The sequence below is a fragment of the Siniperca chuatsi genome, linkage group LG13 (assembly GCF_020085105.1).
Source record: "Siniperca chuatsi isolate FFG_IHB_CAS linkage group LG13, ASM2008510v1, whole genome shotgun sequence".
NCBI lineage: Eukaryota > Metazoa > Chordata > Actinopteri > Centrarchiformes > Sinipercidae > Siniperca > Siniperca chuatsi.
In genome coordinates, this window is record NC_058054.1 from 2,522,704 (window position 1) to 2,545,558 (window position 22,855).

A 22,855-nucleotide genomic window follows, 5' to 3' on the forward strand; every position below is an offset into this window, starting at 1 on the left:
AAACGGCTCTTCAAAGCCCACTCGGCTGTGGTGTGTGACACTTACATCAAACACACACACACACACACACACAGAGGCAGAAATCTGTGGCTTTCATCTCAAAGAAAATGTGGATAATTTAAGTCGGCTGCACATTTCGGAGTCGTGGAGGCCTGTTATTAGCTGCCAGCAGCAGTAAACGGTGTGTGTGTGTCTGTGTGTGTGTGTGTGTGTGTGTGTGTGTGTGTGTGTGTGTGTGTGTGTGTGTGTGTGTGTGTGTGTGTGTGTGTGTGTGTGTGAGCAGTGGTATGAAGGTCCAGTATCGCTCACATTTCAGGATTTTGTGCTCGGATCTGCTCTGCTTCCAGATCAGAAAAAGCTCTGTGAGTTTTTTTGCAAATGAATGTCGATAAGTCACGTCACGGCATTTTATGAACTGATCAGTAATAAAACTGTAAAAGAGCAAAACCGATTCAGGATAAGCAACAAGTTTCAGGGGAAAGTGCTGAAATTAAAAACACCAGCAGGATTCAACTTTAAAGGGAAGTGTGCTGATTGGCCGTCTTGCTGGCCGTTGGGTCTCCATGTGTCCAGCACAGAGACAGGTACAGGACGTATTCAGCCCAGCTCAGCACAAAGACTGGAAGCAGGGGGAAACTGTTATTTTTGGAAATATTTCTCCAAATATATTGCTTGTAAAATTTCAGTTTTTTTTTCTTCTTTGTTAATTTTTTTTTTATCATATAGTACACTTTGTTGTGCTGTTTGTTTTTTATGTCTGTAGTCCAAAACAGTATCAAACAAATCAGAATTATCTTTGTGTCACGTTCAATTATAAAAACATAATAACCCACAAAAGTCCATTTTCTAAAAGAAAGTGTAATCATTTAATAACTGCATTAAACCAAATCAAACCCAAAGACTCTTTAACATGTGTAAATTGTTTAATGTAATTTTCTGAACCGCTGAAACTTTTTGTATTATTATTACTCATAGGAGTCGAAGAAACATGTTGATTTAAGAGTTGGTTTTTCTTTAAGTTGACTTACGACAACCTGTACAGCTGCAAACATCTCATCCTGGCGTTTTGCCGTGTTTTGTGGCTCTGGCGCGGGAAATTCTTTCTTAATCCCGCCTACAATGACCTGATTGGTTGGTTGCTTTAACAGCTGGGGAACAGCCGCCAATGAGCGCAACACTAGACTTATTTGAATCAATGAACAAATCTGAGATGTGGGCAGCCGTTCGGACGTCTGGGACCAGCACAGCTCTGAAGTCTGATGTTCCAACATGTCATCAGAAAGATGATCCATAACTACAAAAATAAGACCCAGGTTGTGATAAACTGGACGTTAATAGCGATCAGAATCTGGCAGGTGAGAGACTAAAAGACGATCCCTCCGACCCGACAGTCGTCCCTCTGAGGACTGCCACATCGCAGATCTGTGTTCTGCTCTTCTGGGAGTCTACCTGTTATTTCCCTGGTGTAAACACACACTCACCTGTAGTTCAGGTGTCTGCTGCTGCTGGGACACGAAGCCTCATTGCTCTGTCTGATAAACAGTCATCTCCTCTGTTGTGCTTTGCTGGGAAATGTGTCCATATTTTTCCCTGCAGCGCTGCTCTCTGACTGCTTTTATTGTTCATAAACTCGTAAAACTGTCCGGGTTTTATTCTGAGGGAATGTGTGATCAGAGGAGGGCTGTCAGAATTTACTGTATGCCCTCGCCATATTGATCTGCCTGCTCACCGTCTGTCTCTTTATTTAACCCTCTCCCTTTGTTTCCCCCCGTGTTGCAGATCTGTCGGAGAAGAAGAGCGACCTGAGGGTTTGTGATGACTCCACCTGTCGATTCGGAGGCGTCTGCAGAGACGACGGAGCTCAGCTCAAATGTGTCTGCCAGTTCCAGGTCAGAAAAAGACAAAATTATCTTTTTCCTTCTTCTGTTCAGTTGTACATCTGGAGTTATTCTGTATTTTTCTTATTGTTAACAATTCCCATGAAAATACTTTGACTTCTCAGCTCCGAGCCCATTGGTTCCCTCTGAAGACGGAAATCACAAATATATAGTTTCCTTTTAAAAAGGCTCAGTAGTTTCCTCAAATAGCTGCTCGCTGTAGTTTTTTATCAGACAAACAGGAGGAAACAGTGCATCTGTTGGGGACTATTTCCAGCGGCGGATGAATCCACATGTGGTGCTGTAGTGAGTGTTTGGGGCAGCAGGACGGTGTGTGTGGGGCTGAGTCAGAATAAACTACAGTGTGTGTGTTCGTGGTGATGAAGGAACATGTCACCCAGTGCAGCAGAGCGGCTCACTGATGAGTTTTAATAGTTTCTGGACGACGATGGAGGAAGAAGATCCATCAGGCTGCATCGACCTTTATAACACACAACCCCCCCCCCCAAAAAAAGTTAACTAGTCACCAAAAGTGTCTGTACCTTTTTATCACATTCTCTGTATTCATTTAATAGTGGTAATATATTTTCTATACATTTTTATCTCCTAACATAAAGATCTAAATGCAGTTTCAAAGACTTCTTCATCATTCTGGTGAAGAAACGAGTCACTTTATTATATTTTATGCCGTTGGTCCAAAACAGTCAAATCGGCAAAAAATAATCAGAATCAGCCTTTAAAACTAGATTTGTAGTCGCTGTGTAGTTTGTTCATTTTTCTTCTTTGGTTAAGTGATCCCTTCAGTGTTCAGCTGTACTTCAGCTCATATATCAGTAAGTGAAGGAAGGAAGGGGGTTTAGTTTCAGAAGTTAAACAATACACGTGTGTATATATATGTATATATATATATATATATATATATATATATATATATATATATATATAATATATATATATATATATAAATATATATATATACAGAGTATAACAAAAATAGAGATGCTATGCAAACCTCTGTATTGTAACTGTAACACTTTCTGATAGATGTTGTATTTGCATCTTTACTACAAAGTGTTCTGTATTTTACTATCTTATCGTTGGCTGATGTTCAATTCTAGTGTCTTTTTAGGAGAATATTAGCTGTAAATAGAAAAGGACGTTAAATGATTTTAACCTGTAAAACTTATGAGCGTGTTATCCCGTCCTGATAGGCCTTTCAGGGCGCTTCACACCAAAAGCCAGTGTGACACAAAACAGAACTAAAAGGTAACAATGGCTCGTTTTCTTCCTTCTGGACCAAATGAACCAAACCACAGGTTTGAAAGCCCCCGTAATAAGCTTTTAACGGGGACGTAACGTGCTGTACGTCACGGCTGAGCTGAAGAAACGCTGAAGATTCAGCGTTAAATATTTGTTCGTACATGCACTGAACCCCTCTCACCGCTGTGCGCTGTGGCTGCAGACTCCTGTTAGTTTATGGGCTAAAAGAATAAAAAGCACTTCTAAGTTCCTTCAGACGCACGAGGAAACATGACCAGCCTGCTGTTTGTTGCTGTGATGCGAAACTAAATGTCATTACTCTCCAGCCAGCCTGGAGCATTTGTTGCATATTTGGCCAAACAACATAAAAGCAGCATCAGCGTGAAGGGCAGCGTCTGGAAGACAAATTCACCACAGAGCTGCTGCTTTGCTGCAGTGACCGGACACACAGATACAGTCTGAAAGTAACCGTCACGCTCTGTGACCTGAGAGCAAAACCTGCATTTATTACTCCGGTCCACACAAACAGGACAGAGCTGTTCCAAACGATCGGAGGAGTCTGCAGCTGAATGCAGACACAACGACTGGCAGAGTCATTGTAACTCGCATCATCACAGGAAGGACAAGAGGAGGAGCCCGAGGAGACAAACGGGACCGGCAGCAGTTCGGCAACTCAATTCGGTTTAAATTTCCAGTAAAGAGTCTCTGTGGATTCAGTCAACAATAATGAAACTTGACTTTAATACTTTCCTTTCCTTTGCTTTATTTATTTATCAGGGATGATGCACAATCATTGACAAGAATGTAATTTCCACTGGTAATGACTGGGACATGTCTCCCTCACTTTTCAAAATCTTTTAGTTTCAGTTTGATTTACTCACTAAAATCTCTCCACAGTTTCCTGTGACTGTCCAGCTGCCAACATCCAGATCTCTCACCTACATCACCTTTAATTATTACTGCAAAGCAATTATGCTTCACGAGGAAGAGCAAGTCCCTTGCGGACTCTGAGGGTTTCGGCTGCCCTTTTCCCTCATTGGTGGAGCTTTGTTGTTGCTGAATGCAGCCTGACAGGAAGCGCTGCAGACACTTCTCAGAGTTAAACAAACAGCTCAGCCTCTGCATGGATTTATGTTTTTCAGCTTAATAAAAGTCTGTATTTAGTTTGCGCTGATCATAAGCGTAGTATCAGGGCCGAGCCGGGCGTACTTTAATGGATCGGTATCAGCTAAAACACAGGTGATCAACATCTGGTCCTGGTCTCTACCCTGCAGCGTTTCACTGCGTGTCAGCGTGAGAAGAGCAAATGTGAAAAATGACTTGGTCACAGCGGTGATCGACTTTGTCCTGACACACGTGTGAAAAAACACGTATTAGCTGAACTCAGACGGTGACAAATCTGTTGTCTCTGCTCTCTTATTAGAGCAGAATACAAAACATTCAGCCAGCAGCTTCACTCGTTCACTCGCGCCTCTAAACACAGTGATGATGGGGAAACTGAAATCAGTGGCCGTCACTTTCACGGGTTAAAATGGTAGCTGTCACTGACTAATGTTAATTCTGTGAGAAACTTGATGACGGAACAAAGTGAATGTGTCTGAACTCGGCCAGAGATCGTTTATGTTTCTGCAGTTCCAACAACTCCAGCAGAGTGAGACGTCTTCTCTCCATCCGCTCGCTTCACGAACCTTTATTCGTATCTGATCAATAATTTAAGCTTATGAACTTCATAGTTTTGAATCAGGACCTTCAGTATTTGGATCAAGGAGCTCCTGAAAAATACAGTTTGTCAGATTTTCTACAGAACGTGTCAGATACCTATTTAATCAACCTTTAGGTAAATATAAGTATCAGATCAGACTCGGAACCAACAGATAATCAGTACTGAAGGACTCGGATCGGGGCTTAAAAACTTGATCAACTTGATCTCTAATACTTTGATTTCCAGTTGAATGGCAGGAAACAGCACTTCCTTTCTTTCTTTCTGACCCCCTAACTTCTGAAACCAAACCTTCGCTCTTGATTGACATCACTATGAGCCACGTGGCTACATTTAGCTTTCACCTGCAGGCAGGGCAGAAAGCAGCTGAAAGCAGTCACATAAAAGCACATGTGACAATCATAACTCACAACCACAGACTAAATATTCAAAGGACAAAAAAATATAGGCCTGACAAACACAAGCTGATTGGATAAAAGCACTGTCCTCTCAGGTATGATGCAGTCACATGTATAAACACATGGACTACACACCTCAAACCGAGCGCCCCCTTCAGATAGTGGCTTTCATTTTTAGGCTGAATCTGAAGGTCAGTACGTGAGGAAATTGATGCACTCTGGTAATATTTTCCCATTTAAGAAAATACTTCATAATAATGACGGTAATTTTCCCGGAGCATTTAATGAAGTAGCCCCTTAATGCAAAAGTATAAATCTGACCCAGAGTCAGCAGTTTTCAGCAGATTTAACTCTCATAGTGCTAAAAATAGCTTGAACCGTATTCAAAGTTTATAGTTTTCTCTGCAGGTGTGTGTGTGTGTGTGTGTGTGTGTGTGTGCAGTGGTGGAAAGTACATTTACTCAAGTACTGTACTTAAGTGCAATTTTAAGGTACTTGTACTTTACTTGAGTATTCCCACTTCATGCTACTTCATACTTCCACCTCTCTACATCTCAGAGAGAAGAATTGTACTTTTCACTGCACTACATTTATATAACAGCTCTAGTTCCCGATCCACTGTTACAGATCAAACTACCAAAAGTATATTAAAAACAGCTCCAACTGCAACATTAAAGTGCCGCTTACATATTAATGCATCTATAATAACGATCCAGTAAAGTAATAGAATAACAGTGTCTCTGCAGAACTTTATTTTTGATACTTGTACATGTTGTTGCTAATACTGTGAATGCATTTTTATACTGTGGTATTGCTACTTTTGCTTAAGCTAATTATTTGAATATGTCTTCCACCACCGTGTGTGTGTGTGTGTGTGTGTGTGTGTGTGTGTGTGTGTGTTTGTGTCACGATGAGTCTCATCAAAGTTAAACCTCCAGCTGAAACTCATCAGCTGCTCTGCAGTCACTCCTTTAAAGGACTAATCTGTTAGATCTTTATCTAAATAAACCGTCTGTTCCGCTCGGACCAGCGGGGATCCGTCTATATCCTGATCAATGAAGCTCCATTTGGCCATTTGCTCCTCTAAACAGAAGAAGAGTGTCAGTCATAATGGGGAAACTGAACCTGTGGAAAGTCAGAGCCCGTTAACTCAGGGCTTTACAAGCTAAGACATTTCTTACATTTGACAGGCGAATCTTGATTTATTAAAACGCTAGTTTGAAGCTAACTACTAAAAACTTGCTCAACATTTTAAAATGACAAAACAAAATAGCTGCTGCCACCTGATCCTGATTTCTGAGATCCATTTTAAATTCTGGTATCAATCCAAGTGAGTCCCTCTCACTGAAAACCTCATTAACGCCACGCTCTGCAGCGTCTGATGAGGCTGTTGTTCTTCTCACTGAGTTTAGAAAGCGGCCATATTTCTTTCTAATGTGACTATAATTACAGCAGACGGGCTGCAGGTGTGTGTGTGTGTGTGTGTGTGTGTGTGTGTGTGAGAGAGAGAGAGAGCTATGACACATTTCGGGATTTTTTTCAGATCTGCTTCCAGATAAGAAAAAGCTCTCTGTGGAAACTGATTCAGGACAAGCAACGAGTTTCAAGGAAAACTTTGCTGAAATTAAAAATACCAGCAGAATTCAACTTTCCCTCAGGTTTGGGGAAATATGCTTGTTTGCCGTCTTCCCCAGAGTCACATGTTTCATCTCGGAAGTGTTTAGCCTAGCTTAGCACAAAGACTGGAAGCAGGGGGAAACTGCTAGCCTAGCATCATTTAAAAAAAAGAAGGAATCCACCTTCCAACAACTCCCAAGTCTGTCTGATGCACATGTTGTATCTTGTTAACAAGCTAGTCACCTACCGCAGTCAGCTGGGTTTGACAACAGAGTTCAAACCAATAACCCGACTCTGAGCAGACTCCCAGTGCAGGAACACGTTTCTGTTTGAATGTTCATTTTTATTAAGAGGCTCACTGTTCCTCAACACAGACACACAGGAGTCTCCTGGAAAGTTTAATGACATTATAGCAGTATGTTTCTTAGCTTAGTGCCAAAACACTGCACCACAGCTGCTGAAGAGTTTCAGTGTTGAAATGCTCCAGACACTCGCCTGATGGGCGAAATGAACCCTGCAGGAACCCTGCAGACAGCAGAGAACCTCAAACATGTTGCGAGAGGACACTCGCTAACAACATCTCTCCGTTAGGCCGATCTGTTTATTAGCAAAACACTGGCGATGCAAACTAAGAAGTAGCCTGACAGGATGAAATCTAAAAAAAAAACTCCTCTCAGCTGGAGTTTGGATGTGAAGGAGACAAACTGCCAAAACTGAGCGCGAGCAGCTTTGACGCAAAGGACGCCCTGCTGCGCGATTACACTCTGGTCCAGTCTTTACTCGCTCCCAAAAAATCCCTCTGAGCTCATGAGTCACGTCCCCGTGTGCTCCCAAATCTGGATCGATCAATACTTTTGTCATTAATGTCTTTCCATGAAGCAGCAACAGCTGCAGACGTCACAGGAGGCGTTTCTGTCGCGTGTAGGCCTGAACCGTGCGCCAGAGCGCTCTGTGCTGGCTGTGCGGAGGTCACGGAGGTCAGCTCTGCAGGAATGCCAGATCAAATGATTGATGGCTGTGAGTTAATAGAATATGGATTGCTGGACATTGATATGTGTCCTTGGCAGCTGCAGTTTGTATCTGACAGCAAGTTATTTTGTGTTAACCTTCATGCAGAATGAATGAAGCTCCCGATCCTCCTCTAACTGCGGAACAATTCACATCATTTTTAACTCTCCGACGACTTGTTTTTTTCCCAGCATAAAACTAGACTTTAATATTGTAATCTTCCTCCTCGCGTCCCTTTAAACGTCCTCGCTGGCTTCAGTCTGACGTCACCTGTGGGGTTTTGGCTCCACCCACTCACTTAACTCAACCAATGAGCTCGTTCCTGCCTCATCTTCCTTCTCTAAAACTCTCTGTTCTTCATAACTTTCGTCACAGTAAGAAAAGTCCCGTTGATGTATCCGTGACCTCTGACCCCTCCGCTGAAACGAAGACTCGTCTCAGTCCGGCTGCTTTGATCCTTCATCATCTCGGTGTTTTCTGTTGACAATAATTTAAGGTTATTTTGCGTGCTGATGTCTTGTTCTCGATGTCTTTGTGAGTGGCTGCCCTACAGTATTGTTAAAGTTTGTTGCTGCTGTATGCAGCCTGAAAGTTACACCTGCAGACATTACTCAGGGCTGAATAAACAGCTGTTGCCAGTTAATATTTTTTATTTTGAGTTAATATTCTCCTAAAAAGACGCTACATTTGAACATCAAAGATAAGCTAGTAAAGGTCAGAGCTCTCTCTACTGGATGCAACATTATCCATCAAAGTATCAGGAAATTAAACATGATTTTAAGTAGGATTAGTGGATTAATAATACACACGTAGCATTGCTAGTTTTTATCGTACTATTAATATGGAAAGCACAATAACCGATTTCATCATAATTTATTTGCTTGATTGATTTAACGTAAAAAATAGCACATACATTTCTATTTATTTACTATTTTTACTTCACTTTAATCAAACATAAGCCCCTGACACACACAACCCCCTCAGAAACAACACGCATTGATAAAATCATTGTCAATCAATTAATCAGATAAACTTTATCTGCAAAGAAAAGCAGACGGCCTGTCTCTGCTCAGACTCTGTCCTGTAGCAGGACCTTCGGAGGAAACAACATCCTCGAGTGAATTCTGACTTTTATTCAACCTGTGAGACCTCTAAGCTTGTCTTCAATAAAACAGCAGAAGCCGTCGCAGCTTCCCTCTGCTCACCAGCACTCTCAGCCGGTTGTGCATCATCATCATCATCATCATCATCATCAGGTTTGGAGTTCGTCCAGTGTCCTGTGAGCAGCGGTCACATTGAGACTTAATTAACATTTGATTGTGTTTGATTTCCAGTGTCACAAACACTACGTCCCTGTGTGCGGCTCAAACGGAGACACCTACCAGAACGAGTGCTACAGGCGACAGGCGTCCTGCAAACAGCAGAGACTCATCTCCCGGGTGTCCGACGGGCCCTGCTCCGCCGGTGAGTCTGCCAGCACATACACGGGGTCAACGCAATGGAAACCTGAAATAACACTGATTGGTTGATTGATTGATTCATCAAAAAGTGAATTCCAGCTCTTCATTTATTGAAGTCGACCAGCGGAAGAGAATGTGAGGACATCAGTCAGTGTCTGTAAAGGTTTCAGTCATTTAAAATGTTATTAAAGCGTCGTCTGAGGAAGTAATTCAGCTGCTGCCTCATAAAAAGAGACATAACTTGTCTTCATTTGGGCCGACCAGTCACGTTGGAACAGCAGGTCCCTCCTTCGTTAAATGCAGAGAGGTAATTATGAAGTGAAAGTGTTGAGATAAGACTTCCCTTTTGATCAGGCACTAATCGGATGACTTGCGCGCTGTTATTAAAGGGTCAGTTCACCCAAATTACAAACAAAACATAGTTTCCCATGTACCTCTACTCAGGGCCTGAAGTGGAGGAAGTCAGCAGTACAACCTGTGGCCTAGGTGTAATTCACGCTGCACATTTTCAGTCCAGGCGGCCAACCAGGAGGTCATAGTATACATTAAGAAACACAGGTACTGGTGCTGGAACTCCATACAGCCTAATTCAAGTTGTATTGATGACCAGGTGTACTCCAGGACGCTGTGACATCACTGCTGGGTGTGGTTACAGGTGCAACAAAGCAGGCTGTGGTCAGAGGAACACTGCAGTTCAGTTACTCTTTACAGTCTCAGCTACACAGTCTAAGTTATATCATTCTGTTTTAAAGCCCAAACACATGTGGATATCGGCCCTTAGCCCCCGTTTTTGGTAGTTTCCATCGATAATCACAGGCCAGAAAGCACCGACATCAAACACTCATGGTTTCTTTAAAGTCTGTTGATGATAAACGTCCAGAAATTCTTTGAGAAATAAGATGAAAACGTGCTCCTTGTGACTTCATGATCATCACATTTAGACTTTTCCTTCAGTAGCAACAGTAATCCGGGGATTGTTGTCTGTTTCCATGGTTACAGAGCAAACAGGAAGTGCTGCAGCTAATGCAGCCTCACTTCTTTTCATGCTCCAGAAATGTCATTTCATTCACCAAAATGTAATGAACTATGGGCTGAAACGCTGGGCTCGTGAGTAGCCAACACTTAGCTCACTGTCTCCATGGCAACATTGTACTTCCTGTTTGCACCATCCAAAGCATGATGGGAAATGTAGTGCGAAAGCTCAAACCATATCTGTCTCCAGTGGAAATAAGGAAAAAATCGAAGAAAATGTGCTTTCTTTGTTTTGTTTTGTCTTACACATTTTTTGACATAAATAATGCTAAGAATGTCCCGTCAACATGGTTCTTGTACCCCTGTAACACTGACACTCTCCTCTATTCATACACACACACACACACACACACACACACACACACACATATATATGTATAAATATTTACTGTGTGTTGAAAACCTGTGGAGGCATAAAACCTCAAAGTATTTCAAATCGTGTAACACTTCTTTTCTCCACACAAACTGTCCTAGAACATAAGAGATGACTTAACAATGACAATATATGGCAGGTAGTGACTGTGACTGAAACCAGTTAGCAGTTCAGAAAAGGTTTTTAGAAATAAATAAATCATCTCAAGTGTTTTCAGATGTTGAACTGAACAGGCAGACTGATGATAGAAGTAATAATTTAAACTGTGCAGCTTCATTGCAACTCACACGGGATAAGATCAGCTGATCGTTCTGTAATGTGACTGTAAGTGACTCACTAATATTTGTAATTACGCTCATGCTGCAGCATTTAAGTTGACTGTCATTATATTTTTAATTGACTGAACACCAGACGCTGAGCACTCGTCCTCGATTTGTTTCGTCTGAACTCTGGAACGTCATCAGTCAGATTGATTTCAGAGAACGAGCCAGTTAATCAACCACGGATCAATTTTAATTAGGAGCCACGGACGAGAGCCGTTAAAATCCTCCCAAAGCCGAGTGGTTCTAAAACCGGAGTTCAGGGACCCTCCAGGGGTCCTTCAGAGGCTTCAGAAGGAAGTGCAGTGAAATGAGGATCGGTTTAATTTCACTCAGTGGCCCTTTAGTTCAGGAGAGAGTCTGTTCAATTAATCCTTCATCGGCAGGTAGTCCGAGGCCTCAGGTTCCTCTGTTTGACAACATTTTAAGGATCACGGAGCCATTTTTCATCAGGAAACGTCTCAGGTAAAATCTGTTCAGACTTACATCACCGTACTCACTGCTGAAGACAGAAAACAGCAGAGTTGAAGCTTCTCTCCTGGGTGCTCACTGCAGGCTAATGAGCTAAACACGAGAGGTTATATCTGACAGACACAAGCGGAGGGTCCGACACAGTTTAGTCAAAGACAATTTACCGAGGAATAAAACGTCAGCGAAGGCAAAAAAATCTGTATGCTTACACAAGAAATCAGATTACTGATTTCAGTGCATTTACATCCACTGCAGTAACCTTGTTACTGTAAATGCTCATTTACTGCATACAGTATGCAGCTGGTCAGTAATCAGATTCTCTCCTGCCATCAACCTGATTTTGGAACCATGGCTTACCACCGACACCTTCACCGTGTCCAGTGTAAACAGCCGGAGTTGAGAATGATGGCCACGGCCCGGTGTGTGCCCGTGGCAAACCAGAGCAAGAGAAAACAATGCAGGTACTCACTTTACTTCTCTGAGTTGAATTCTAACTTGCAGTGAACACATTAATTCAGCATGACAGTTCAGGGGAGGCAAGAGAGCAGCTTAAGCTCTGAATGAAGAAACGCAGGTCTCTCATTCATTTGAATGAGACCAGTCTGTTGATGTAGCAGGGTTCGTGTCGTGATCATCGCTACGAAAGATAAAATAGTTGCTGCTGTGCTAACTTCCCAGAGTAGTAAAACCCTGTGTCATAGTAATATAAACCTCTGTGCAGTGTTTTGGTGTCTGATGGACCTTCAAACTCATGGATCTGTTACTGAAACTGGACTTACTGGATCATATTTCCTGTCTCCTGAAGCAGCACACCATCGCAGCCCCTCGCGTTGTTTTACACAGGTCTGTTTTCGGTATGAATGCCTCTGCCTGTGTACTTTACTGCAGTACAGTGCGCTTCGAAGCAGCGCGGATGCGTAGGAATACGGAAGTCCCGTGGTTGAGAAAATGTAGTGCCAAAGGAAAGGGCTCTCTGACCGCACGGTAAAGCGGTGAGAATTTTACTTTATAGCCTACACTTAGACTGATATTGATTTTATATTTTATTTTTTAGGTTGAGCTTTTTTTGGCAGTTAAAATACGTATTACTGTTGATCCCCATTCACAACAATACAGAGCTGTGCGTCTGTGGTGGAGCAGCTGTCTGCTTCTCCAAACTGGCTGCTACTATCTACTGTAGCGATACACTGACTATCCTCATACAGCCCCACTTCAAAAAGCCCGAACTATCCCTTTAATGTGCTGCTCTAACAGCCTCCACTCTTCTGGTTTCAGTCTTTCCACCAGGTGTTGGACCTGCTGCAGGGATTTGATGCCATTCAGACACCAGAGCATCACTGAGGTCCAACACTGATGCTGGTGATCAGGTCTGACTCTCAGTCGGGGTTCCAGTTCGTCCCAAAGGTGTTGGATGGGATGGAGGGCAGGGCTCTGTGTAGGCCAGTCCAGTTCTTCCACTCCAAACTGGGAAAAGCACTTCTGTATGGAGCTGCTTTGTGCACGGAGACATTGTCATGTAGAAACAGGAAAGGGACAAACACAAACTGTTGACACAAAGTTGGAAGAGCACTGTTGTCTAAAATATCATTGTATAAAAGGCCCAAACCAAGAAAAACAGACCAAAAATATATGAACAGGGCTGTCTACACACTTTTGGCCATATAGTGTCTGCCTAGAAGCACTCAGACACACAGTATGTGAGGGATATTGGCATGAGGCTGGGTTTATTTCCTAAAACCTACAGTACAGATTTAATGTTCCACAGCTGGACGATCGCCAGCCATAAATCAGGCCCAAGCTAAGGCAGAAACAAAGCGCTAACAGGTTAGCATTTTTCTCATCAAGCACCCAGCAGACTCTCTGGACTCAGACGTCTCTGCAGGCCAGTCAGGGTTTATGTTCTCATCCTACTCTTGAGAAATGTGTTGGGGAAACTTATAGTAACACCACAGCAGCAGCGGTGGTGGTGGCGGTCAGCTCCATCTGTAGGGGCAGTGGCCTGATTTCCCCGGAGGCATCGCCCGGCGCTCTGCTCTTATTACCCGTTACACCGGGGAGCCGGCGCTGCGATATGCCCTCTGCTTCCCTCGCCGCCCTCGCCTCCCTCCTGTCCTTCTGCAATTTCCTCTCCCCGAGATTTATGCTTCCTGTAATTGGAGCGTTCGGCGGTTGTGAGTCGAGGCGGCGGCGGAAATACTCAGCTGAGTTTATTTCCCCGAGCAGGAGAAGAGGAGGAAATGCTGCAATTTTGCTTCTTTCAGACAGCAGACTGTGAGCTTATGGGAGGTAGGAAGACTCCTCACTGGGGTCTGATCACAGGTCAGCGCTGGGTTTAGCTCCAGAGCTGAGGGTCTGAACCTCCACACCAGCCTCAGGCCAGAGTTATTACTCTTTAAAACTATGTGTTGTTGGCTTTTTGACTTTATTGGCCTGTTGAAAGAGGAGAAAGACAGAAAGGATGAGAGTGGCGCCTGCAGCAGAGAGCAGATCTCACACAGTGGGATTATAAGAAGAGGATGTGACACTAAAAGCCCTTTTCCTCCTTAGCCCTGGGCTTCCTATAACCTGAACTTTTAATAACCTCTTGAAGCTTTTGGTACAAGATTCCTCCTTGTGTTTCTACTGTTAGCAAACTGTTTCAGATGTAGTTTTTACAGTGCTGTTTGGCCGGCAAGTGAAGTAAGCGGCGGTGGGACATACATTAATGTCAGGAGTGGAGTTGTTATTGTTATCGATTTTCTTTCATGTTTATGTGAACATGATGTACAAGATTATATGTCAAATAGAGAATCGCTGCTGAAGCCGGAACAAGCTTGCCGATGGCGTCCAGAGCAGCCAGCCTAATATTCCCAGGAATGATGTCCATGTTGGACTTTTCTGCGCCTCACAATTTACGCCTGATGCCACTGTTCAGTGCTAATCAGTGTGTTTACGTGCACTTAAGTAGTTACAGCCAGCTTTCTCCAGTAAGCTGATTTCTGAAACGGCATGTTTCCCCAGCTAGATTTCTCCTGGAGAACGCTAATTTCTCTGCCATGTATACAGGTCAGTCAGTCAGTCTGCTCTGACGCAGCTGGAAACGTCTGGAAGCAGCATCTTCGTTCACTAGGACAGTTCAAATAAGTCAGCCATGGTTCTGAAATAAGGTCTGGGGTAGGGGTAAAATCTGATCACTGACCTACTGCATGACAGTGCACGTTCAAGTGTTTCAGTAGCCTAACCTTCACCATACTTTATTTTCCATAACCACAATATTTTGCTAATCTTAACCATAGCATAGTTTCCCTGTGCAAGGCAAGGATTTCAAAAACGTTGTCCGGGCTTTTGTCATTGAATATTGGCGTTCTTGTCTGGCCGTCGGGTTGGTGCATGAAACCACTTCATAACAACAAACATTCTCCTTCGCCCTTTTTAGCCATGCTAGCAGCTCGGCTCTGCTGATCAACAACCACCAGATTGCCATGAAATATGGTTCAGACATTCGTGTGCCACTGTGTTTTTTAGTGAAACGTCTCAACAACTATTGGATTGATTGCAATTTAATTCGGTCCAGACGTTCACGCTCCCCTCAGGATGAACTGTAATAACTTTGGTGACCCTCTGACTTTTCATCCAGCGCCACCCGCAGGTCAAACGTTCATTTTGTGCAATACTTTGGCTTCGTAGATTGGATGCTTCACGAAAAAGCTAGTAAGTGGACCTCGAGTTGGGATTGTGTTGTCAAATTGTTCTCTAATTTCTCCTCTAATTGTGTCTAGCCATGCAGATATTTTGGTTACAGTGTTTGAATTTATCCCAAAGGTCAAGAATGAACTTTCATTCTGAAGTGGAACAGTGTTTTCTTTTTGTGGGAAATGACCCTTTAAATGAAAGCAGTTCTTAAAGTTGGACTGAAAATGTCGTCTTGTTACTGACAGCGCAGTGAATACAGAGTCCTTGTTTGTCTCTTACTCTCATTTTAAAAAAAAAAGGAGACTTTCTGCTTCCGACCGTGAACTGAACAGAAAATTGAACGTGGAATTGGGTTACAAGTGACCTTTGTGTTTGCTTTTGGGAAATGTTTTTGATCATTAAAAAAAAAAGAAAAAGTATATTGTTGTAAGAAATTTGCTCTCCGTTCATCGCTGTCAAGATCGACGAGGTTCAAAAGAGGCACGAAGAGCTGGAAATAAATAAATAAAGGTAGACTTTTGCTTTATCTTGTCAAGGCTCATTTTACTGTAGAAGTTTAGAAACAGCAAAGTGATTTCCACATGTGGACTGCAGCAGAGGAAGCAGGGAGCTGCTTCATTAAACACAGGGTCAGCCATGTTTAATTTCCTCAGCAGCTTTTATTGACGCTCTGCTGCTGCAGCATCTGATTCTTCCACTGCTACAAAGACTCTGAGTTGTTATCCACAGGAGGATTCGGTGATTTGTTGAGCTGCAGCAGAGTGAATGTGGCCACGCAGTTAATGAGCAGTGTGTTACAAAGGCTTTCTGAAGTTTTATGGTTTAAGATATTTGGAATAATATTTCCATCTGTATAGCGTTGATGAAAATATGACAAAGACAGTCCTGCAGCTGTTTTTCCAATATTTATTTTAATAAAATATATTGTGCCAGTTTGAACAGCGATTCAGAGAGATTTCTGTCCTCCGTGTTCGAGCAGTTGTTTAATTCATAAACTCTTTGAGGTTTATTGATCAGACAGAGTTTCTCTCTTCAGATCTACACTTCAGCTCAGTTACAGATTGTTTTCATCAGCTGGATGAAATATTCATTTATTCCAAATATTCCTACTTTTCAACCTACCTTCTCTGCTTCCTTCTTTCCTACTCACCTAGCTGCAGATCTACCTACCTTCACCTTCCTAACTACCTTCCTTCCTCCATTCATCCGTCCCCTCATTCCCTTCAACCATTCTACTTTCCTTCCTCTACCTCCCTTACTTCCTTCATTCCTGCCTTCCCTCCTTCTCACCTTCCTAGCTTCACCTACATTCCTCTCTTAATATCTACCTTCCAACCTTGCTTCTTACCTTTATTCCTGCCGAGCTCATTTCCTACCTACCCACTTAATTTCTTCCCCCCTTCCTTCTTCTTCCTACATATAATAGTCCTTAATCCCTTCCTACCTTTATACCTGTCTACTTTCCTTCCTCTTTACCTTCCTACCATCCCAGCTACTTTTCTTTCTTGTTTCCTACCTTCATTCCTTCCTACCTCTGTCTTCCTTACTTCCTCTCTACCTTCCCACCTATGCCTACATTCCTCTCTTAACATCTGCTTATCTTCATACCTACATACTGTATCTACTACCTTCTGTTCTAACTGCCTGCCTTCCTACCAACCCATCCACAATCCTTCCTTCCTTCTTATACCTATACCTCCTTTACTTCCTCTTTACTTAATTACCTTCCGTCCTTCCTTTCCACCCGCTAATTTCCTTCCTGCACTGAAATTACATTTATACACACTTGTCCTAACTTAGATTTTTTTGTACCTCTCTGTATCCTGTTGCGACCTCGCAGGTCTGTTTCTGTGCTGCTGTATTTCTATATTTCCCTCCAGTGGATCAGTACAACGTTATAATATCGTATTTATCTTACCTCAAATCTTAGATATTTGTGGTGACTTCCTTCCAACAAGTCCTCCAACCCATACGACCACATAGCTCATTTGTTCCTACCCTCTAATTCGACCCACTGGAGTGTTTCCTACATTAGCGCCCCTACCGGTGGCAGGTGAGGACGGGCTGCAAGGTGAGGACGGCAAAAAAACTACTTGGTTAGGCTTAGGAAAAGTTACGTAGTCTTTTGGTGAAAGTCCTTTATTAGTTTGTGCCATCCATCCACCCCACCACCTCGATAAGCAGACTTTTTAGCTCTTTATACTACGTCACCTGACTTCCTGGTTTGCTCCCGTCATAATTACCACGACCACTAGAGGTCGCATCCTACAATAAACGTAAACATGGGTCATAATAACCTGCTAGCATAAACGACCTGAGGTGAGGACGGACAACATCAATCATTAGATTCAGATTCTCACCCAGAACCAGTGAGAACACAGACAAACACAAAACACACATCTGTCGTGGTAAATGACTAGTATGCTTCCTGTGTTCATGTAGACGCTTCATGAAGCTGATAGTGTTCATTTCCCTCATCAGGATGTTTCACCTGCTCGTTTCACAGGTGTTTAAGGATGAAGAAGAAGAAGAAGAAGCGTTTCAATCTTTTCACTTAAACATTAAACTTAAACGATTGTCTCATTAGTGAATGAACATTATGCACACCCAGGACGAGTTTCTTTCTTTTTAAGAGGTTAAAGCAGAGTTCCACCTGCAGTTTGAAACCAAACTCTTAACGTTTAGTCAATAACACGCTGACAGATGCATTAATATCTCCGGTCACTCTCTGACCATTTCTGCCTCCTTTTCCATGAAAAACAATCTCATCATGACTTTGTAAAGTAGTGCAGCAGCTTAAGGTGAAATTTAATTGAACAAAGCAGCCGGTGTCCATTTCTTAATGCAGCAGCATCGTGCCAGAAACTCCAAACACAGCGTCCATTTCTTAATTCAAGGCTGCTGCGCCAAGATTAATACTGACAGAGTCCATTTCCTGATGGAGCTGCAGAGCCGAGACACCGACAAGCCTCCACGATTCTATATTTATTGCTCACCGGGGACTGATGATATCTGCACTGTTCAGGAAGATGTTAACTTTAAAGGAATAGTTGAACAACATGTTAATCAGTGAGATTTAAAGGTGCTGCTAGGTGTATCTATGAACGTTGGCCTCCACAGTGTAGGAAAGCGATGACAACTCCTTTCACAAACGGGAGCGAGTGTATAGACAGTAATTGTTGTGTATCGGGTGCACGGAGGAGGCTGTGTTGTGATGCTGAGAGCTTAACACAGTCACTTAAGTGCATGCAAACTCGCTGCCTGGCTCGGATGAAAGTGAACCAAACTGAGGTGCAAAGCAAACCCAAGGAAACAAACCTAAAGATGCTGCAGATGACATCATCACCAGTCCACCTACAGAAATAAATAAAACTTCTTTAGACCAACTTTACAAGTTTCCACATGGCAACGCAGAACGCCTGTAATCATTATCCGAGCCCTCGATAAGTGTTTCATGATTCAATGGTGAGTTCATAAGGAGATAACAGTTGTCGTGTCTCTCGTGTCTTTACAGATCCTGGTTCTGGCTCAGGAGACGGAGACGGTGAGTGTTGAGTTTTTTTTTTCTTCTTTGGGCTATTTAAAGATTTCATTTCCTGCTTCACTTTCGCTCCGAGTGAAAGTCAAACACAAATTAATTACAGCTGAATCTTTATCTGCCTTCCACAAACAGTAACTGCTTGTATTGAGAAGAAACTAATCGCTGCTGAGGTCTAAACATGGCTGAATGAAGCATTTGAGGATGTTTTATTCTTCCTCTGTGTGTCTTTTTGTATCTCTGCCCCCCCTGTTGAATATTAACTCCTCTAATAAAGGTTGTGTGGAGGTTTAACTCCTCCCTGATGAACGGATTGATATTTCCTGTCTCGTTGGAGTCGAGGCGTTCAGCTCGACGTTGTTGGCAACGAGACATTTTGCGACCATCTGTGAGCGCCAACCACAGTGTTTGTTGTTTAATATGGCTGCTGGGGGGTTTAAATTGGAGGCAGCCTCCTGATGGACGGTATCTCCGCCATCAGCATGCGGGCGGGGCTTCAGCTGAGTCGACGAGCTGGTGATTCCCCTGCAGGCGACGGACCGGTCGAGCCACAGGGATAAATTATTAAACCTGACTTCAGCTCTCTTCTCTGTTACTCTCCAAACATGTACACACCTGCCAACTGAAAACCAGCCACCTATAAAACCGTTTCCACTGAGAAAAAGCGATCATGTGACACAGGTTTCTTACAGGTTTTAAGGGTCTAAACGAGCTGATGAAAGCTCTGTGTCTGAGATTTGAAATCATTATGTAAAATCTGCAGCACAAACCAAATGGTTCTGGAGACTGAGACACATGATGATGTATCTTTTTCACTGTAATTCAGATTGGTTCATCTCAGTGGCAAAGGTTTGGTTTGAACTTTGGTAGGGACACGCATACACACACACACACACACACAATAGCAAAAATGATTACTTAGTTAATTATAATAAACATTGTGCAGAGTCAAGCTATTCATATTGAATCAGTATGTATTTGCTTATCTGACTTGCCTAAAACAGGACCTCTATCGTTTGACGTTTTCTCAGATTACTTGCTTGGTTTGCTTCGTAATTACTTTGTTTTCAGATATAATATACAGCATGATCTTGTTAAAAGAAAAGTTTGAAAATATCATACATCTGTTTACGTTTGACTATACTGCAGAAAACTGCAGGAAAAGGGAGACTGAAATAAAGCGGTGCAATAGTGCGTAGCTTCACTCAGCTTCTGTTCTGATCCTTTAGCCTTTTCAGTCGACATCTAATAAGCCTTCTCCTGCCTCCCGAACTGTGTGTGTGTGTGTGTGTGTGTGTCCTCTTCGGCTTCTTGTGTGTTGTGTGGTGTCCATGTTGGGCAGTGAATGATGCGATGAGGAGATCTCACAGCAGAATAAAAACCTGCTCTCAGTCTGCTTCTGAAGCGAGCGGATCCGTCTGGAGGAACATCCTCGTGTTGTTGGGACATTATCCTGTGAATCATCTGAGCTTTGGGCCCTCTCATCATCCCGCGCTGCTGCTGGTTCTTAGCTTTGGATAAAAGGAAACAGCTGAGGGTGACGTTGTATCGAAGTCATACTGTGATGAGGAGGAGGGTTTAAAGGCCGACAGGATTCCCAATGTGCGAGTTGAAACAGAAAGGGATCGCCGGTGGAAGGTTTTCTACTGTGGTGAACGTTATTTCTGCTCAGCACAGAGATGCTGCCACAAAGATGCAAACAATAACAGACTGACTGTGGGCCTCATGCGAGAAAATTCTTATCCTAAACAACTCTCTTACTTTTTGGCCCTGCTAGCGGCGTAGCTCAGTCGGTACAGTAGGTTCACCACTTTGGTCCGGACTGAGATATAGATACAACTACTCGATGGATTGCCGGATGAATTGTAATAACTTGGGTGATCCTGTGACTTTTCATCTAGCGCCGTCATCATGTCTTACTCTTCCTTTCCTTTATTTTCCTTTTTTAAACCTAAAATCCAGTATTTCCGTCCTCTGTGAAAAATCGCTGGCGTTCCCTGAGACACCAGGCCCCCAAACTACAAGGCGACGTCACCTTCACCCTCCCATCGCCCCCCTTCACTCGCCCCTGACAAATGAGGACTTGTTGGTTTTCCAAAATCAAACCTGGTTCCATATATTTTCGACAGAGGCCGTGATCAGTGATGTTGCTGTGGTGCGTATGGTTGTGGGCTGAGTCTGTGTGAAGCAGCAGCTGCATCCTGCTGTCAGCAGAGTCCAACAGAAACAAAGAACCTCTCTGCTGCAGATCCTCGTCGATCGATCGGCAGCCTCCGAGCCCCGGCTGAGCTCTCCGTGTTCAATACATCCACACACAGCAGGCCAATCTGTCAGCCAGCAGGCTCTCTCACACACACACACACACACACACACACTCACACTCACACACTTCAGCATCCATCCTCTCAAGTCATTTCATTTCGCTCTTAAAGTCACATTCTTCTTATAATAAGTGAGAAGAAATCTGCACCAGAGTGATCCTCTCGGTTCAGATTTCCAGAGTACTAATACTGTGAAAATTCTCCACTACAAGTAAAATGCATTCAGATCCTTACTTAAGTAAAAGTATGTTCAAATTTACTTCAAGTATCAAAAGTAAAAGTACTCGTTCGCTGTCAGTGTCTGAAGTCTGTCATCTCAGTGATCGTGCTTTACTGCATGTTACTTTTTGAAAATGTATTTTGATATTTTAACTGTTGTTTAATTGTCTGCTCTTTTCTTTTTCAATTTGGAAAGTTTGAAAAGTGCTATATAAATAAAGTTTACTATTATTATTACCAAACGAGTGAACCTGGGGCTAGGTCATCATTACATTATTTATTATCATATCATTATTTTTTGTTTTTATTAACTTCTACCGTATCCTCGGTTTAAGACGCACCTGCAGGTAGGAGGCAGGTATCAGATCAAATGCCTCAGTGTTCTGGTTTCTATTGTTTACAGGAGGTCCTGAAACCAGGATGTGATGTTTACATGTGCAACACATAAGCTGCTCCAACAAAGAGCTGGGATGCTAGTCTGCATGTAAACACAACCATCGTTTGGGTTTTTCATTCTTGCTCAGTTGTCATCATGTGACCGAACTGGACCTTGAGTTAAGATTTTTTGTCAAACTAAAACTAAAAGTTTCTTTCTTTCTTTCCCACTTGCCTCCCCTTCTCTTCTTCTGTCCTTCTTTCCTTTCACTTGTCTGTTTTCCTTACTTGTTTTCTTGTTTTTCTTTGCTACATGTATACGCGTTACTTCTTGTTTTACTGATAATACCTGCCCTTGACTTACTGTAAGTAGGTCTCCTCCATCTCTGGTTGTTCCAGGTATTTTGCCGTTATTATATTTACCTTTTTGAAAAGATACTATTGTTATAATTATTAGGCTGCAGTGGGAAAAGCTGCTGTGATCTCACCCTGCTGCCTGATCTATTGAACTTCTTTAAGATTTGAAGTCTGAACACAGGATTTTTAAGACTCCAGGTGGAAGTTTTTGCATCTTGCAGGGATGGTCGTTGCATTTCCTGTCATTTGCTGTGGATTAATTTCATTCCCCTCGATAGCACTGAGCTTTTCCTCTATTACATTACAAAATTACTCTTGATGACTCATGAAAATGGCTCCCTTGATGAAAGGCAGCCATGAATAATCCCTGCGGCTCTTTGATATTTGATGTTCCGGTTGTTACCGCCTCGTCTGCTCTGAACTCGCTCTCTGCTGGAAAATGGACGCTGTCATGCGAGATGGCATTAAACGCATCCCCTGTAATGATAATAATAATAATAATAATACCATAAGATGATAATGCGTGGCTCTGTTTCCATTTGGCCGATAAGCTTCAGGAGTCTCTTCACACACGCAGCTGTGTCTGATAGGAAAGTGTGTGAGCCGTGTCGTGTGTTGATGGTAGAAACGGTGTCATCAGTGTTAACGGCACTGACGGCGCTCACCGGAACAGAAACTGATGTGAGCTGGAGGCTGCTTCGGAAATGAAATCAAGTCGCTGTTCTGGAAAGAAGTGCAAAAATAATAATAATAAAAGCTGATTATGTTGTTCAAGGATGAAAAATATGAATAATCAAAGTTCTACAGCTGGTAAAGCAGAAACCGTGCAGCCAAGAG

The 22,855-nt window shown here is 42.8% G+C and overlaps 1 protein-coding gene across 1 annotated transcript in view; it reads left to right on the forward strand.

Annotated features, from left to right (window-relative positions):
- Positions 1-22,855, forward strand: part of LOC122886999 (tomoregulin-1-like) — an 84,074-nt gene that overhangs the window by 36,791 nt on the left and 24,428 nt on the right. Inside the window, exons 2-4 of the mRNA XM_044219787.1 lie at positions 1,780-1,889; positions 9,215-9,344; positions 18,723-18,752. Of these exons, the coding sequence (XP_044075722.1) occupies positions 1,780-1,889; positions 9,215-9,344; positions 18,723-18,752 (270 nt within the window). The remainder of the gene's footprint in view (positions 1-1,779; positions 1,890-9,214; positions 9,345-18,722; positions 18,753-22,855) is intronic.